The sequence below is a fragment of the Eriocheir sinensis genome, chromosome 58 (genome assembly GCF_024679095.1).
Source record: "Eriocheir sinensis breed Jianghai 21 chromosome 58, ASM2467909v1, whole genome shotgun sequence".
NCBI classification, from domain to species: domain Eukaryota; kingdom Metazoa; phylum Arthropoda; class Malacostraca; order Decapoda; family Varunidae; genus Eriocheir; species Eriocheir sinensis.
In genome coordinates this window covers 2,707,338-2,726,391 of record NC_066566.1, presented here as the reverse complement: position 1 = coordinate 2,726,391, position 19,054 = coordinate 2,707,338, and the positions used below count along the sequence as shown (strand labels likewise).

Genomic DNA, 19,054 nt, shown 5'->3' with positions numbered 1-19,054 from the left:
GAGAGAGAGAGAGAGAGAGAGAGAGAGAGAGAGAGAGAGAGAGAGAGAGAGAGAGAGAGAGAGAGAGAGAGAGAGAGAGAGAGAGAGAGAGAGAGAGAGAGAGAGAGAGATGACAGTATTAAGATGTATAAATAACTATGAGAGAGAATGAGAGAGAGAGAGAGAGAGAGAGAGAGAGAGAGATGACAGTATTAAAATGTATAAATAACTACGAGAGAGAGAGAGAGAGAGAGAGAGAGAGAGAGAGAGAGAGAGAGAGAGAGAGAGAGAGAGAGAGAGAGAGAGAGAGAGAGAGAGAGAGAGAGAGAGAGAGAGAGAGAGAGATATTACCCCATGTAGGCCTACTTACATTTCTTTTTGTGAATGTCACATGTAACTGTTTGATATTCAACAAACATCTTTCAGTCTATAATAAGCTTGGTATGTACAGCTATTAACTATCTTGTCAAAATAACCAGTAATGGACTATTCATATTCAGTTCAAACAGATAAGTGACTTTCCAAAATATGATGGTTGGCAATGACATGACATCCTAATCAGGAAGGCGACCTAGCTGTGGGTCTGGTGGTGCTTGGCCTGTGACAGAGAGCGCCTTTTGGTGAGAGCAAGATGGTCTCAGCTATCTAATTCAGGGGATTCTTCATTCCCTTCAATTCTAACCAACATATAAAAGGCTCAAATCATGCTTGGGATTGATATAGGATGTTGTATACAAATATATTTGTTAATCATGAAATGCTGGATGACAGCATTTCTTAGTATGTGTAATAATCATGATTGTCTTAACCCGGTAGCAGCGACGGTCCAAATTTGTGGCTTTACCGTGTACCAGCGACGGGCCACATTTTTGCCATGATATAAACCCCCCAAAATAGATGATGCATAAACTGATCACAAATGCATTGATATATATTATGAAATGGTTTGTGTGAGTGATGATTTTTTCTAATTTTTCTCGCTTAGAGGGACCTTTAAGAAACATGATCCCCTCAGCTACCGGGTTAAAGATAATTTTTCATTAATACTGACAAACTGCACGACTTATTAACCTTCCCTTAACCTTATTTGAGATTCACTCAAATAAAATATAATGTCCACATGTTGTATTTGAAAGGACAGAAGCAGTTGTTTATTGTCATATGTACTAAATCACTTTTTTTTTTCTTTGATGCAAACTTACTGTTTCCTCATATTCAGTGTCTGGTATCTTGCTTCCTCCTAACCCTGTCCTTCCTGCAGCTACAATATTAACACAAAAGGATTATAAAAACATCCATTACAAACTCTGCATTTCATATCACAATACTGGTCACTTTGTAACCTTAAATACATTTCTATTAAAAATTGAGAAATACTAATACTATGCATTCTTAAGAAATGTCACAACTTTGCTTGATGGAAGTACTCAAGTATCACAAAAACTCAATTTATCAGAACTGAGATCTAATTCAGTCTTGTGTGTGTGTTAATGATGAGGGAGATGACAATTCAGTAAGTAATTAAATGTGTGCTTGTGTGTGTGTGTGTGTGTGTGTGTGTCCTTAAGTGATTAATATTGAACACCTCAACCATCACTCTTCGGGGACCACACTGACAAAATACCGCTGACCATTACGAAGGACAGTCATGTTTAGCTCCCCTCTCCCCTCCAGAAACTTGTACACAGCCCGAGATGACTGTACTTCATGGTTATTGATGTGCGTGATGATGTCTCCCGGCTGCAGCCCTGCCTGGTACGCAGGCGAGCCCACCACGATCTTCCAAATCAGTATGCCATGAGCAAGATCTGGGGGTATGTGTTGGGGCACACTCCCTCGTGACTGGAGCTCTTGAATGATGGACGGAGTGAGGGTGAGCATGGTGATTCCCAGGTAGCGGCGGCGGTCAGGTCCTTGGGGCTCAGGATACTTGGCTGGAAGGAAGATACAGGCTCACATGTCACAACTTCCTTTATCCATACCCTACAGTGATGGTGGATGCTCTTCTGCGTCCTCCCTCAGGTTCAGTGTACAGTTTGCAAATTCTCTTTTATACTATGTGACTCAAATGACTAAGACATTATATTACAAGAACATTTTGTTATGACTAAAACAATCATGTAGGTAGTGTAAAAGAAACAGAAATATGTCCTACTATAAAAATACTGTACTCGAGAAACAATAAGACAAAAAGTATATATATTTAAAGGAGCCTGCAATTGTGGTAAGGCTAATAATCTTTGAAGAATGAGACCCACTGACATAAGGGAGAGTCTGTCCTGTGTCCCTTTTACTAATATGTTCTTTCTGCCTATCACTGCTCTGGTCAGCCTTGGAAATCTCAGAATGGCTTATACAACATTCTGCTGTGGAAAAATCATATTTACATTATTACTTATGCTGTATAAGGAACACATAACAGGGAAAATGTGCCAAGAAGGAGAGAGAGAGAGGTAATGGGGAGTTCACCCGGTAGCAGCAATGGGTCAAATTTGTGGTTTGACCGTGTAGCAGCGACATGCCAAATTTGTGCCATGATATAACCCAAACTGATCACAAATGCTTTGATATATACCACACTGCCTGGGCCCTACTACTAGTGTCATTATTGGGCCCTACCATTTAGTATGAATATCCATCTAACTGGGGATCAGGTTTTTAGATTTTTTGCTGGCCCGTTGATTGACCAGGCCTGGTGTAAAGATACCAGCTTCACCCCCCTCTCACGGGCCCTGGAGATATATTATGAAATGGTTTGTGTGAGTGATGATTTTTTCCAATTTTTCTCACTTAGAGGGACCATTAAGAAACATGATCCCTGCTGCTACCGGGTTAAAAAGTGAGGAATAATTAAGATAACGTGCTGACTTGGGGACAACATAATTATGATAAGCTGACCTTCCACCTATCACTTTTTATAACTTCATCAAACATAATTTTACCTTGATAGTACTGAATGGAAATGGTAAAAATCAAACAAATGATGGGATGGAGAGGGGAACTTTTTGACAGCTGAATAAACAAAAACTACTGGATTGCTGGTAAGACAGATCACACATCACTTTACGATTCTTACTAATATAAGGTGTTCTTATATACATTTTATTAGGGGGGGAAGGGTTAGAAAGATGCTTGGAACATAATCCCATTGTGCTTTTATTTATATTGGAAAACTTTGTCCTTTATTCACACAATCATTATCTGTGGGAGCTTTTTGGAGCCTAACTCACATTTCTCATAAGGATTGTCCATTTTGAAAACTAGATAAATGAAGAAAATACAAAGAGGAAGAGGTTATAAAAGCTGAATGATTGAAGATAACTCAGGACTAAATGTCTTAATATTCTGAGATCCCTTTTACCCCTTGACTGCAGATTTCCTACAAGAAGACATCACCAAGCAACAGGAATGGAACAAAAAGTGGCTGCTACAATTCAATAAAGAAAAATGTAAAGTCATGCATCTTGGGAGGGGAAATCCTGCATAACAATACCACATGGGAAACACCCCACAATCCACCACAGAGGCAGAGAAAGACCAGGGAGTTTATGTTACCAGGCTACCAGTGAAGGCAAAATCCGTGCCAATCGCAGCGGACGGGTTAAATGAGCCCAAATTCCCAAGAGACAGTGTAAGGACTTACCTAGTTCAGCTCTCTTCTTTTCTGCCCTAGCGATGAAGTCTTTGGCGTAGTCGATGGGGATGGCAAATGAGATACCTGAGGTGACTGTCATTGAGTTTATGCCAATCACCTCTCCGTCCATGTTGATGAGTGGTCCGCCTGAGTTACCAAACTGAAGAAAAAAAAGGAAATAAATAAGCAAATAAGTGAAATGAAGAACCACGAGAAAAATATAACATTGAAAAGTTTATTCGCGTCTGTTAACTTTGATATTATATATTAAAAAAGTCGTAGAATAAAGCCAAAAATTATGACACAACTAGGAAGAATATGGTTATTAAGTCAATGGATCTGCAAGGGATGGTAATAATAGACAAAGAATTACCTTTACAGGAGATAGGAAGAAATAGGGTTAGAGTTATCTTTTCAATTTATAAGTTCATGCATGATAGTGTTACAACTATAGTAGGATGCTTTTGGGAAATAGTTTAATAGCTTCATTTGAGTCATGATTCTCTATGGATATATTTCGGTGCCAATATGGATTTAAGGCACCTGTGTTAACCCCTTGACTGTGGATTTCCTGCAAGAAGACATCACCAAGCTACAGGAATGGAACAAAAAAGTGGCTGCTACAATTCAATGAGGAAAAACGTAAAGTCCTGCACCTTGGGAGGGGATATCCAGCACACCAATACCACATGGGAAACACTCCACTATCCACCACAGAGGCAGAGAAAGACCTGGGAGTATATGTTACCCCTTCTCATTGACCAAGCTTTTCCCTTCGATTCTAAACATTGTCTTGTCTTTCAAGGCTTGACTATCTGAGGAAACAAGGTTCTAATGATGATAATAATTAAGCCTTTATGTATCATGATGATGACATACTTATACAAAGGGATTATGTGATGTGTTATTGTGTTAGCAATGCAGTGTGCATAGATAGGGTGGAAAGTGTCATTTTGCTGATGTCATTGTGCTACTTGCAATGCCCGTCAGATAGCAACACACTCACAGTAATTGCAGCATCAGTCTGGATGTAATGGATGTCTCTCCCCCGCAGCCCTAGCTCCTTGCTGGCCCGCCCTACGGAGGACACCACCCCTGCTGTCACAGTGTTACACAGGGACAATGGGGAGCCAAGAGCTGCTACAAACTCCCCCGGCCTCAGGTCACTTGACTTGCCTAGTGGTGCTGGGCTGAGTTTGGACTGCAAGGCAAAATACCCACATAGTTAAAAAAATAAAAAATAAATAAAAATAAATAAATATATAATAATAATAATGAACAAGAGAATGCAAATGTTTAAACTACTTTGAAGTGAAGGAAGCTGTTCACTATGCTAAATTTTAATGTGTGAACCCATTATAACATTGATTAAATGGAGTTTTGTTCCAGGTTGTGGATGCCAAACCCACAGATAGGGTGGCTTCATCTTCCAACTAAGTTAATCTCAAGTAAATGGCAACACCGTAAAGGCTATGGATGTAGTAATTCAACCACCAACTATGTGCTTGGAAACTATTCTGCATCATCACATGCCTAAAGTATCCCTGTATGTATTACATTTCACCCATTTCATCACAATATGCTTGACACATAATACTCTCTCTTTCAAATGACATTGGCACACATTCCTATTGCTTCTCATATTACTGATCAAATGCTCTTCTTAAGTAGTATATCTACAGACTGCACATAACACTGATTGTTGTGGCTCATTCCATGACCTTATTACTCACACGCTCTGCTCTATAGTACTCTATATTATCCTGTACAAATGGACGTGACTGCTTCTGACACCATAGATCTCATCAGGTAGAACTGGGATTGCATACATTATTGCTACTTTTAATAAGACTAAGATAAATGCTTCACAAACAGCAAGCCTATATTATAATATGTTATAATATTGCTCATCTAAAGTTTCTCTTATTTGTATACATGAAATGTTTTGACTGTGGTCAGGAAGTTGTGATTTCTGAAGACTGATAAGAGATCAATACAAACCCGCTTTACTCGGATGAGAGCCAAGTCTGAGATGGCGTCGATGTCCTCAACGACGCCTTCGCACTCCGAGCCATCATGCAGCCGCACCTACGCAAGATGGGGAAGTTAACATTACCTGTGCAGCATCAAGAAATTACTTGTAATAAATGACTGAGTGGTAGTGTGCCGGCGTCGCATTCGGGAAATACAGGAGGGACGTCGGTTCGAATCCTGGCCGGTGACAGCTGGGATTTTTCAGTCACCGCCGAGTGGCCTAAGACTACCCACATGCTGCCCTGAAGACCATCTATCAACCCAGACTCTAGATAACTTCTCCAAGGAGAGGCTCAAAGATGAGCTCCGGGGGGGCAGTATGAGCCAATGCAAAATGGTGCCACTAGAAACACTTGCCTGTGCCACAACGGGCTGGACTGACCATCAGGACCCACCAGTGAGGAAGCCTAATGGCGCAATAGGCTGCGATAAAAATAAAAAAATAAAAAAAAAAAAAAAAAAAAAAAAAATAGTTGTTTAGAGTCATTATTTTCAATACATCTTCCACCTAAGGTATTTACTCAGTGAAATTTGACCTCATGTAAAAATCAATCCCTAATATGTTATAACATCTATGACTGAGGAATTTAATCTCCTTGTAAAAGTAGACACACACAGTTTGGTCCTAAAAGTTGTTAATAAAATTTGACTTTTATATTGTGTATATGATATGTGCTGTAACTACAAAGAGACAAGTGGAAAATGAATGAGCGGTTCAGAACATGCAGTGATTCTTACCATGATGGTGCTGGACCTCGGTCTGTTCGTCACAACATGAGCGTTTGTGAGGATCAAGCCGTCCTCTGACACGATGAAGCCTGACCCATTGGAGAGTGACTGTGCACCACCCCTCATGATGGGACTCCTGATTGAAAGGTGAATTTTCTTTTAGTATGTTTAGCACATCTTGAAGTACGTATTTATACATTAGTAAAGCAAAAGGATGCAACGTTGAAATTATTGTATTTTTCACTATGTATTTTGATACACAAGAATACACAGAACCAGAGTCTTCAAGAAATCAGTCAGTCATTGCCATGCCAGCAGACATACACAATTTCAAAAAAGAGTTGGTAAAAGAACAGGAATAGAGCTATTCAAGACATTCTGGCTGGCCACCAACTAAAAATATGAGTTGAGAATGGCAAAGAGAAGAGAACCTTAAGACTGTGGTACAGTGGTATGTCCCCACGCACCACAAATCAAGATGCATGACTGCAGACGCCACTGTACAGAGGCAAGACAAAATATGGTCAATCAAGAGAATCAGGAGAGCTAGAAGTGTAATCATGGAGGTAAAGAGTGTGTTATGGAAAGAAAAGGTCTTCTAATCTTGACCTGTGCATCTGAAACTTGGGCATGGAAATATCCACAAATATATGTACAGTAGAAATGAGTTACTAGAGGAAAATGTTTTATATGATGGTTTGGTGTAAGTAATGAAGATATATTAAGAGTAAAAAATGAGGGAAGGAGGTGACAGGGAGACCACCAGCAAGGTGGTCTGACAAGCTTGAGGAAAACATGAAGGAGAGAGGTTGGAAGAGGGGAGGGTTATGTTGTAGACAAGGAGTTAATTAATATAAATTGGGGACTCCTCTGCTCTTGCTGCTCCCTCAAAGGAGTCTCAGGACGAAACAGTGCATTAGAGCTACATAACTATATATAAATTATGGTATTTAGGGATTCATTACTTCCATGAAGACCTAACTAAGATGGGGCACAACTTATTGAATGATGGACAGCCATACATCAGGAAATATAATGGACTTGTAAATTTAAAGTTATGTTGTGCACTTCATTCACTTTAAAAAGAAATCTCTTACAATATATGTTATGTCAATTACAATATGAAATATTACTACAAAAGAGAATAAATATACATATCTATATGTAAAATATATGTGCCTGAAACTTGAAACAAACTCACTTCACTCAAACAAAAATGCTTAAAACAATTTTTTTTATCCAGAAAACTCAGGATGTTTAAAGAATATAAAAAGATGGAACTGGGGGACCTTAAGAAACATCTTATGATGAGTGATGAATCATGATATATATGATGAACATTAAGCAAAAGTTTCAGTATGTGCAAGCCAAGATAAAACATAAATCACTCTCTGCCAAACATACCTTCGATGATCCCTAATGTCTATGTACACGACTTTGTCTGATGCTTTTTCAACTGCGTCAGCAATGAAGTTGTGGCTGATCCTCTTGCTGAGGGTTGTGGCAGGCTGGGTTTCATTGTTATTGACATCCAGTGCTGGGTTGACGGAGAAAGGACTTGCAGCACTGATGGAAGGCAGGATGTGGAAGAGAGGCTTCTTGCTTTTTGTCCATTCATCATAGTGAGCCTTCAGTATTGCACTGATAATAATGCCGGCTCCAAACCCCGCAATGGTGTACATGAAAGACTTGTTTTTTGAATCAGCATTGTGTCTGGTAAAACCCTCTTGTGTTTGGACCACATCACTATTAACCACTTGAGCCCCAGCACCTCGGGTAGCCAAGGAAGCTGACAAGCGATTGCACAACATCAGCTGACTTGTTACCCTCCTCCTTTCCTGCAGCCAGACTGTGTAGGCCCACAGACCTGTGAAGTATTGTTATGTTAAACACTAATGAAGTAAATGCAAACTGTGCAGCCAGGGGCTTGTTATCTATCTTACTGGGAAAAAAGGTGAAAAAATTACATCTAGCTTAATGCTACACATTTTGGATTAATGTCCTAAAATAGGTAAATTTGTATAAGTCTGAAAGTGAGAAATATGAAGATGTCCATGGTGGCAGGCCTATCTGCAGATGATAGTGTTGGCAGAAAGTGAAGGAATGCTGAAGAGGATTATAGATGAAATTGACAAGGTGTGTAAGAGGAAAAAGTTGAAAGTAAGTGTTGGTGAGAGTAAGGTTACTGTACTTGAGGGCATCGTGTTTCTCTGCATCCTCCTATTTCTGGCCATCCAGTAAATTAACGGGAAATAGCATCTTGTGATTTTCAAAGGACAAAATTGTCTTACCCGACCAGCTGCATACATGGATCTGTGTTAATAGCAATCTGCCTTTTGGTTTGCAAACAAAAAGGACGGCCAGAAATAGGAGGACGCGGGGAAACACGACAAGGGGACAAGAATATGAATATTACTGCCACTGCCGTGATTGCTCTCACAAGCTGAGCCACCCCAACCAGTGGGGCTGATTTAGTGGAGGTAGATTACTAAGTAGTTAGGCAAGGCTGTGTTACTGGTTTAGTAAAGTTAGGAGCATACGCCACAGCTGCACGGGGCAGTGGTGTTCATCTCTGTCCCGCTGGCTCTTTGAGCCTGTGGTGGGAGAGAACCCACTGACCCGGCACAGGGCAAGTGTACTATTCAGGTTACCACAGTTTACCTTCCCCAGACTTACCAGTACATATTTACTGACCATCCCGAAAGGAAGGATGAACAGCTGGGTGGGCTGCATGCCAACTGGAACGCCAGGATTCGAACCCAGACCTGCAGATTCGTGGCTAGGGACGCTAACCACTGCACTTACATAATTTTCTCGAATACATAACCTGTTACACTTTACCCCACGGGTTTTGAAGATGTGCTAGCCTCGGCCCCATGTCCCCGAGACGTGTTTCTTTGTTGGCCTCATGACCACACTGCATGTTGGGTGTTCTTACCTAACACGGGCGGCCCAGCACCCTGTCACCTGCTCCCCACCACCCTCACACTGCAACGTGACAGAGTACTTACAGAAGACACCCTCGGCTTGTTCTAGAAACTTAAATTTGTCTAAGAATAGTTAGGAACAGTATCTACCCCGCATGACTCGACGGCGGAAGAGAAGTTCTGCCGTCCCGTCCACCCCTCGCCCCGAACGTTCGCTGTCTGTCTGTTTACGTGTGTGTGTGTGTGTGGCTGGTGATTCATCCTTGGCAACGGCGGCGTACTGTGTGTTGCGTCACTTTTTACTATCCTTTGTTTTGTAAACCCCAACAACCTCCTCCTCCTCCTCCTCGACCTCCACAACCTCTTCCCCATCCTCCATAACCTCTCCCTCAGCCTCAGCCACCTCTTTCTTATATTCCACAACCTCCCCCTGGACCACCACCATTTCTTCAGTAACCTCTAGAACAGTGTTGTCCAAACTGGGGTACGCAGCATAGATCAAAGGGGTACGTGAAAAGACGATGAACACACACACACACACACACACACAGCAGAAACATCCCATGTTCTGTGAAGGAAAAGAGCAAGGCTCACACACACCACACACCCCATCCCGCTTGTTCAAGGAGGGACAGTAACCACTCCTTGTCAGCTGAAAAATCCCGGTCTGAGTGGGGCTCGAACCTCCCCCTGCCAGGCCGCGAAGCCTGGCAGCGCAGAGCTTTAACTGACTGAGCTATCGGAGCTATCGTTTCGGAGTGTGTGTGTGTGTGCGTGTGTGTGTGTGTGTGAGAGAGAGAGAGAGAGAGAGAGAGAGAGAGAGAGAGAGAGAGAGAGAGAGAGAGAGAGAGAGAGAGAGAGAGAGAGAGAGAACTTGATTCCCCATTATACCCAAGGCGCAAACTCGGTATCAAACGCATTACACTGAGGGAAAAAAAAAAAAAAAAAAAATTTAATATCCACGGAAACAAAGTGGGCCACCAAGGCGATCAGGGTCGCAGGCTCCTCGTTGTGGCACACGAAGGGGCTTGTGGGGGGCTGGCGCGGGGGCGGGCGCGGGGACCCGCCTCGGGGCAGTCTCCATTGTGTGGGAGCGCCGCTCAGACGGACTGGCGCCGGGGCGGTGGTGGTGGTCACGCGGTCAGTCCAGGTCACCCAGGTCACGGCTCTGAGTTGGAACAATGCAAGGGATTTACAGCGGAGCAAAGATAATGGGCTGGGGCGGCGCGATGGAGGGTTTATGAGGGCGCAGACAAGTCCGCCCTCAAAGCAACTCTCAAGACATTTATTTCTCCACCTTCCTCCTCTGTTCTTCTGTTCTCTGTGTTCCTGTTCCCGGCAACACCTGTCGCGACGCGTGGCACCCCTGCGCACGGAGCCCCGCCACGGCAGAGTCCCAGGGTCCAGGCAGCGGGTGCTGCACACGGCGAGCGGAACATTGAACACACAGCAAGGCAGCCATCTCGCCGCCTACAAAACATATTTGCATAATACTAATACTAATAACGGCGCCAACGCATTGGTTTGCTTCCGGTGCTGGGTAACATTCAACTTGTCTTGTTTTTGACTTATAATGATAATGATAATAATAATAATATGAATGATAATAATAATAATGATAATAATAATAATAATAATAATAATAATAATAATAATAATAATAATAATAATGATAATAATAATAATAATAATAATAATAATAATAATAATAATAATAATAATAATAATAATAATAATAATAATAATAATAATAATAATAGGAAGAATAAGAATAAGAATAAGAAGAAGAAGAAGAATGACACTACTACTAATAATTATATTTCGTCCAGTGGCATATGTATGCATAGATAAACAGGAGAAGTGTATAAATTACAGAATATAACATTAAATTAATATCCATACTAGATAGTTAATTGAACCCTATTAATTTTATACACGCGTGAGCACGGCACGCCTGTGCACCTCTACAAACATTCCCGCCGCGTGGCCTCCCTGGCTCCTCACACACGCACACGCTCAGGGCTCGACGGAGGTGATGATGAACTTGTTAATATTGTTCTTCACCCGTTCAGGATGTGAACATAAGAACAACTCCATAAATTCGATTTATTTTCTGTTTTTTCCTGGTCTGAGTTTGAATCAATAAGAGGCAAAAGAAAAAAAATGTGGAATCATCGCTCGGCGGGCACCGGAGACGCCCAGGCTGAAAGCAAGATCTAAATAAAGCTGAAAGGAGGCCCAGAAGGTGGTCCAGATGTGGCGCTTTACGGCATGCATAATGTTATGAGTGGGGGGCCATTGCAGGAGTGTGCCTGGAAGGGAAGGGCGCCGGCACAGCCCGCACCAGAACCAAAGATGTGACTCACGTGTAGGGCGGAAATTACACTGACACGTCATCCTCTTGCTAAGGAATGCGTGTCCCTGCCATTCCTTTCAATTTATCACTCCTAATTTTATTAACTATCGCTTCTCGTCTCCACAACGGAACACAACGCTCGTCCTTGATCTCGGCCACGGCGGGTCTTCAAAGCAAACAATTTGCTCTAATCAATCGGAGTCTGCCTGAGTGAACACAACCTCGCAAGCTGTCACTTTCCTCAGCTTTCGCATCATTTACCTCGGAACGGTGAGACACTGTGTGCCGGCCCCTGGGGACCCGCCGATGACCCTTGTCAGGTCAGGCGGGGTCAGGATGTTAATGAGAGACGCACGAGATGGGTCTCAGCACTCCTCCTCTTCCTGCCCTGCCCCGCTTCCCCCTCCTCCTCCTCTTCCCTCTTTTCTATTCCCCCCTCTTATTATCCTCCCTCTCCACCTCATTACTTCAGGCTGCGCTGGGAGTGTAGGGGAGTTATCATCACCATGCATCAGCCATTACCAGTCCACTGCAGGACGTGTTTCATCTTGCAGCAGTAGGCTACACAGGGACGCTGCTACTGTTCCTGCTGGCTTGACGTCGCGCGCTTCCCACGGCCCTGCTCTCCGCCCTGTGTATTCTTTGTGCGTGGCAGGAAGATGAGCTCATGATGGCCGCCAAGGAGACGCTTAAGACGCCGCCTTGTTCCCTTTAATTAAAACTCACTGCCAGTCCTCGCAGGTGTCCCCCTGAGACCTTAATGGCCCGCGGCCCGCCACTGTAGTCACCGCGGCCAGGGGCGGGTGTCCAGCGAGGGGCGGCGAGGCGAGGCGCTGACCCTAAAAATAAACAACGCCATTCACGGCTGCTTTCCAATACCAAATATTTAACATGGATTAATACTCTGAGGCTGCCCGCGACGAGTCATGTAAACAAAGGTGCAATTTAGGCTCAGCACATTCTTGGTGGGAGGGACAACGGAGGACAAGGACGCATACTCCATATTTGTTTTCTGCTCTTGGCCAGAGACTTGCTCCTTCTTCTTCTTCTTTTGACCTTTGGGCCGTATTCTCAAACATCTCGGCGCTCAAACACACGTATTTGACAAGGCTTCCGTAGGCGCATTGAGCATTTCCGTGGGTAGTTGTGTATCCCTAGTAGTAGTCTGACTCTTCTTCTGTACCCTGAGCGTGGAAAAACACTCATGTAAACCCGATTAATTTCTTTTTCGGCCTTTGGAAATAGTTGACGTGAGAGGCAGAAGCGTTTGAAAATACCGACCTTTGTATCGCTTCTCAGGTCCTCCTCCTCTCGTTCCTCCCTTTTTATTCACACATTTTTTTCATATTTTTTTCAAGGCTTCTCTTCACTTCTCTGCTGTAAAAAAATATATATAACATCTCACTTTTTTCGTGTCTGTGTCAGTTTTTTTTTCATATTTCTCTTTCTCACACTTCCTTAAACTATCCTAGGAGCAGTAAGTAGCGGGCTTTTTTTTCATATTGTTTTCTTTTTTTTACGCCCTTGCACTCCTCTGCTGTAAAAGAAAAAATATATATATAACATCTCACTTTCTTGGTGTCTCGGTCATTTTTTTTCTTTCCTTTTGTTCATATTTATCTTTCTCACACTTCCTTAAACTATCCTAAAGTCCTATTAGTTCGTTGTATTTACCGCATTCACCGTAACGTTTCACTTTCTTGGAGTCTCGATCATTTTTTTCCCCTTTTTTCTCATATATAATTTTCATGCATATTTTCTTCCTCGTTTTCGTCATTCTCTCACTTCCTTAATCCCTAAAACCTTAAGTCCTGTCTGTTTACTGTCTGCATTGTATTATATAACGTCTCACTATCTTGGTGTCTCGGTCATTTTTTTTTCTTTCCTTTTTTTTCATATTTCTCTTTCTCACACATCCTTAAACTATCCTAAAGTCCTATTATTTTGTTACATTTACCGCATGCACCGTAACGTCCCTCTTTCTTGGAAGGGGGGGGGAGGGGGGGGGGGCAATACGTAATTAGTTTACTGGTGGTTTGTCTTCCAGCTCCTAAAATCTAACTCACTCTCCCAATAGCCCTCAGAAGTAGTGGTAGCGATAACAAAAAATAAATAAAAAAAAGAATAACTTATAATCTCCCCTCACACAATACTCTAGGGATCGATTTCCACCTCCTAAAATCTGACTCACTCTTCCCAATGACCCTCAGAAATAGTGGTAGCGATGAGAAATAATAAAAAAAGAATAACTAATAATCTTCCCTCACACGGTACTCCGGGGCTCGGTTTCCAGCTCCTAGATCTGACTCACTCCTTTCCCCGATAACGCTCAGTAACATCTGTAAATATTAGAGTAACTTAATACCTCTCGGCATCGTTTTCTACAAGTCTTACAGGAGTGCCCCAAAAATATTAAACTTGTAATCTCTCGGTATCGTTTTCTACAAGTCTTACAGGAGTGCCCCCAAAATATTAAACTTGTAATCTCTCGGTATCGTTTTCTACAAGTCTTACAGGAGTGCCCCAAAATATTAAACTTGTAATCTCTCGGTATCGTTTTCTACAAGTCTTACAGGAGTGCCCCCAAAATATTAAACTTGTAATCTCTCGGTATCGTTTTCTACAAGTCTTACAGGAGTGCCCCCAAAATATTAGAGTAACTTGTAATCTCTCGGTATCGTTTAAAATATTAAACTTGTAATCTCTCGGTATCGTTTTCTACAAGTCTTACAGGAGTGCCCCCAAAATATTAAACTTGTAATCTCTCGGTATCGTTTTCTACAAGTCTTACAGGAGTGCCCCAAAATATTAAACTTGTAATCTCTCGGTATCGAAAATATTAAACTTGTAATCTCTCGGTATCGTTTTCTACAAGTCTTACAGGAGTGCCCCAAAAATATTAAACTTGTAATCTCTCGGTATCGTTTTCTACAAGTCTTACAGGAGTGCCATTTTTCCCGGTATCAAAAGGAAGAATGTTCGGCCCTTGGTTTGTCTCCTCCGCAAAAACAAAGAAGAAACGGTTAAAACGAGGGAAGAAGATTCATCATCAGCCATTGTATTAGTTAAGTACATACGAGAAAACCTCACTGAACTCAAAATGTCTTTCCTTCGCTGCTATGGTAAAGACGAGGACCAGCAGACGTCTCTAACCTCATAAAATTACCCATGGAAATAACCACAACTACTACGAAAGTCTTATCAAAGGTGAGTGTGTGTAATCCCTGACATGTTTGAGAATGTGGAGGGAGTCAATTATAGGTCGACAAGGTGAACACGCTCTATAATGACACACACACACACACACACGTTCACAAAATCATGGTGTGGATACGTTCATTGTTACTCATTGTCATCTCGGTCTTTCAGTGAGGGAGAACATGGTCACACACACACACACACACACACACACACACACACACACACACACACACACACACACACACACACCTTCCTCTTGTGTGACGCTCATTCTCCTAAAAAAAAAGTATGTAGACTTAATATTATAGAATGGGCAGTATGAGCCTTTCTTAGTTTTAGGTAACCATGAATGTGGCTCATATATTTCTAGATTTCCATTGCTTGGCTGGATTAGTTTCGTTCATCTCAGTATTGATCCTTATTTTTACAAGTTTTAGTAAGCCATGAAAATGATACGCAGATGTGCTGTGTGTTATGTTGTGTTAGTTTCGCTCCTCTCAATCTCGTTCGTTCCTTCCACATGTTCTCCCCAAGTTCTAACAAATAATGAAAGTAAAATAATATGTCTTCCGTGTTTGGAATTTCGTTTCATCCTGCGCGGTGCGGCGGCATCCTGGGTCACAGGGTGATTATCGTGGGCCGCGGGTCCCAAAGGGTTTCCGGGTCACCCTATCAGGTGTGGACACGTCACGCGCCGCCCCGCCACAGTCTGCCCCGCCTGACGCTGACCTCCGGCTTATAAGGTCCCGCACTGGACGCTCAGCACCACACTCACACTTTGCAGGCCAAGGAGAAGGACTCGAGGACACACACACTGACACACACCTTCCTCTCCTCACCAGTCACCAGCCACACGCCATCACCATGAACAGCTTCTGCCAGGAACGTGTAGCCGCCGCTATGGCCGCCGCCCTCGCTGCCAAAGGGTCCGAGAACTCCGTGGAGATGCATCGCTACATGGACAAGCTGAAGGACCTGGTGCCGCAGTGTCCCAAGAACCGCAAAGTGTCCAAGCTGGAGCTGATACAACACGTCATCGACTACATCAGCGACCTGCAGGACACGCTTCAGTCCGACACCGATTCCGAGAGTCCCCCAGACAGCCCCGTCGAGCACATGAGCTTCAGCGACGCCTACAGCATGTCGCCGCCCCAATCCTACCCCGAGTACGTGCCGCAGGACTCCAGGAGCATCATGACCCCCGCAGGCTTCTCTCTCGGCTTCGGGGGCAGCCAGCACGACGCCGGGCAGAGCTACGGTGGCTCCTCCCTATCTTACAGCAACGACTACGCCAGCGCCTCCGTCTACAGCACTGGGACGTCTGCTGCTGCGGGATACAGTGCGGGGTGCAGCTCCTTCAGCGGCGCCTTCAGTCCCATCCTGTATAGTGACCAGGGTACCGCGCCGCCCCCACGCTTTGCCTCCAGCTGAAGTGTGTGTACGTGTGTGTGTGTGTGTGTGTGTCGCCGTCAAGCCTCTAATGGCGGCTTTTATTTTATTTATTGATGCCTGTGATAGTCTTAGACGTTTGATAATGTTTTTGTAAATATTTCCATGATTCTTCTGTTATTTAATAAACTATTTAACTATCTATTTTAATCTTTTAGTCAAAATATAACCTTAAACACACATTCTCTCTCTCTCTCTCTCTCTCTCTCTCTCTCTCTCTCTCTCTCATACACACAAAGACAAGATATACACTCATGGAATGGCTTGGAAGTGGTAAGGATGATAGGAAGAATATCCATGCTACAGGAGAAAGACATGGGCAGTACAATTAACAAAATTGGAAGAAAAGAAAAAAAAATTCTCAGGTAAATACTCGCATTTTACATCTCCCTCAGAGCTTCAAGGCGGCTCCATAATCCATCTTCAATACATTAGCAGTACACAAGCCCTTTAAATCCCACAGGATGCCCGGCTGTCTTAATCCCTCTCCTGGATTAAGTCTTCGTGGGAGCATCGAGTCCCTCCCCCTGAACCTCACCGCCCCACGCCTCACCTCGGACCACCTCATTGTTTCGTGTTTTCCCATTTCCTATGAATGTCCACTGAGCTGACGTGACAGTGATGGATGGAATGGTTGTCTGAGGGTAAAGGCACACTGTTCCCAGGCTTTAATAGTCTTTGGGAACACTCTTTATTTACTGTTCTCTCGGTTCTCTTTCTATGAATAAGGGAGAGTGGGAGATGGCCTGATGAATTACCGGTTGAGTAAAGTTGACAGGCACGCTATCTACTAATATAACTCGTGCCTCTATTATAGTCGCTACGAAGGGTATTTTTTTTTATTTTCCTCGTTTTTTCTATAAATATCCAGTAAATTGTTGACAGTTTGATTGATGATTTAGTTGACTGCAGTTAAAAGGCAAACCACGCACATAATAAGCATTCTCGTGATGATAGTTACCAGGAAACTCTACTTACGTACGTTTTTTTTAATATCTTATGAAGTGACGTGATTGGTGACTTGGTGGTGAGCTGAAAGGCCGGCATAGCACGCAAGACAAGCAAGTCCTAAGCTTTTGTTCTGCTTGTTTATTGGTACCTCAGTCTTCGATAAATATGATAACTACCCCTTACAGAGAGGAAAGGAGGTCGTGTGATGCTTGGGGTCACAACTTCACAAACCACCAAGTTTCTCTGTGCTTCGAATCGCCTGCAGTTTCCGTATGTTCTTTGCAGTTTCCCTATATTTTTTTGCAGTTTCCCTATGTTCTTTGCAGTTTCCCTATATTTTTTTGCAGTTTCCCTATGTTCTTTGCAGTTTCCCTATATTTTTTTGCAGTTTCCCTATGTTTTTTGCAGTTTCCCTATGTTCTTATGCCTGTTTCCTGGTCTTTCGGTTGTCTGTAAAACGGGATTGCTGTCTTTTGCATTCTATTACAATATCCACGGGTCACTCCTAAGGCTACTTATATATATTTTTATTTAATCTGCTGTTTTTTGCCCTCTATCACACAATTACATAATAGAGGTAAAGTACATGAGATCAATAAAGTGGCTTGCTATAACTTACGGGACTGAAGACACAACATATATAGTTTTTAATTCACTTTTGAGGATGACTAGAACTTGTGGAAGGAGGAGCCGAAACTGAGAGAGGGAATAACATACAAAACTAACAACCGGGCACTGACGACACAGTAATATAGGCTTGCTAATGACTCGCATGGCTTACTTTAACGTCCCTGAGTAGGCTTATGGCGAGTGGTGATCTTACTCGGAGTGCAATTTACGAACTTATATCCACCTTCCAATTCCTTTACGCAGTCGCTATGTTTTCTGTTTCAATTAATACTCATTCATCTTTTGTCTAGCAAGAATAAAGAGGTTGTCTGGTGCCTTGGGTCGCTGTATAGGCTATAAAAAAAAATATATATAAAAAAAGCCGCAGAATTGTTAAACGTGACCCCGCCAGGCAGCCCTTCACCTCTCAGCCTTTCAGAATATTAACTCACATATACACACGAGGGGTGAGATTAAAACAACGAAACACATTAAGCGCGTCCAATGGAGCTGAGTTAAATATATGTAAGCAAAACAATCAGTACACTACGATAGACAGTAGAGGAAGGACACGGGAAGAGAAAAAGTCCTATAGCATCGAGTTGGTGGGCTGCCCGACGTTTCCTCGCTGTCACTGCAAAAGGAAGATGATATAGTACCTCGGCTCCCACGGTGTGCTCCTGAAGTGTTCATCGCTGCCTTAGTGGCCCTCCAGACCCTGCTGATTGACGGCCGCCTCGTAGAAAGCACAATAAACAGAAAAGCCCCGCACAGACACACTCGGCCCCGCCATCACGTGACGTAAACAAACAATTTAAAACATGGCTCGGGCGGGAGATTTAAAGTGACTCACGGCTGCCTTGGGATGAGTGACCCCCAGCAAGGCCTTCTTTTATTATGGAACAGTACAAATCACTCGATAAAAAAAATCTTCGTGTGTAAATCCGATACTCTATATGATTGTGTGTGCGTGTGTGAACAATCTCTCTCTCTGTCTCTCGTGTCCTGAAACTTTTGACAATACTGGGGCAATATAAGGCGTAAGTTTTCTTTGTTAATTGTTCAACGCGTCCTCTCGTCTATGTGTTTTTGGCATTGTCCAGAGAAAAGGGAATATTTGGCCGACCCTTCCCTTGATGCTTAGCGGGGGTGGGAAGAGAGATCCATCATTCCTGCCCCCTGCCC

At 43.0% G+C, this 19,054-nt stretch overlaps 2 protein-coding genes across 3 annotated transcripts; one reads left to right on the top strand and one right to left on the bottom strand.

Moving 5' to 3' along the window:
- Nucleotides 1-1,277: 1,277 nt before the first annotated feature.
- Nucleotides 1,278-18,657, bottom strand: LOC126985038 (serine protease HTRA2, mitochondrial-like). Of its 2 annotated transcripts, none has more exons than XM_050839289.1 (7): nt 18,529-18,657; nt 7,781-8,243; nt 6,386-6,512; nt 5,615-5,701; nt 4,620-4,814; nt 3,623-3,773; nt 1,278-1,913 (listed from the first exon to the last, which is right to left on the bottom strand). In XM_050839289.1, exons 1-7 carry the CDS (start codon nt 18,560-18,562, stop codon nt 1,573-1,575), a joined length of 1,398 nt encoding a protein of 465 aa, XP_050695246.1. In that variant the 5' UTR covers nt 18,563-18,657; the 3' UTR covers nt 1,278-1,572. The 2 variants fall into 2 exon arrangements, with proteins under 2 accessions (XP_050695246.1, XP_050695247.1); XM_050839290.1 differs by lacking the exon at nt 18,529-18,657 and adding an exon at nt 9,454-9,623.
- On the top strand, nt 15,297-16,368 carry LOC126985039 (uncharacterized). Its single transcript, XM_050839291.1, has one exon. The coding sequence runs from the start codon at nt 15,725-15,727 to the stop codon at nt 16,289-16,291; it is 567 nt and encodes a 188-aa protein (XP_050695248.1). The 5' UTR covers nt 15,297-15,724; the 3' UTR covers nt 16,292-16,368.
- Nucleotides 18,658-19,054: the final 397 nt, after the last annotated feature.

Bases quoted from the DNA above. Each gene is read 5' to 3' on its own strand.
- LOC126985039 (XM_050839291.1), top strand. From the start codon at position 15,725: ATGAACAGCTTCTGCCAGGAACGTGTAGCCGCCGCTATGGCCGCCGCC.
- LOC126985038 (XM_050839289.1), bottom strand. From the start codon at position 18,562: ATGAACACTTCAGGAGCACACCGTGGGAGCCGAG. The intron at 6,513-7,780 runs GTATGTTTGGCA...CCTTTCAATCAG, and splicing joins GACATTAGGGATCATCGAAG to GAGTCCCATCATGAGGGGTG. The intron at 3,774-4,619 runs GTGAGTGTGTTG...TTTTTTCTTCAG, and splicing joins AGACTGATGCTGCAATTACT to TTTGGTAACTCAGGCGGACC.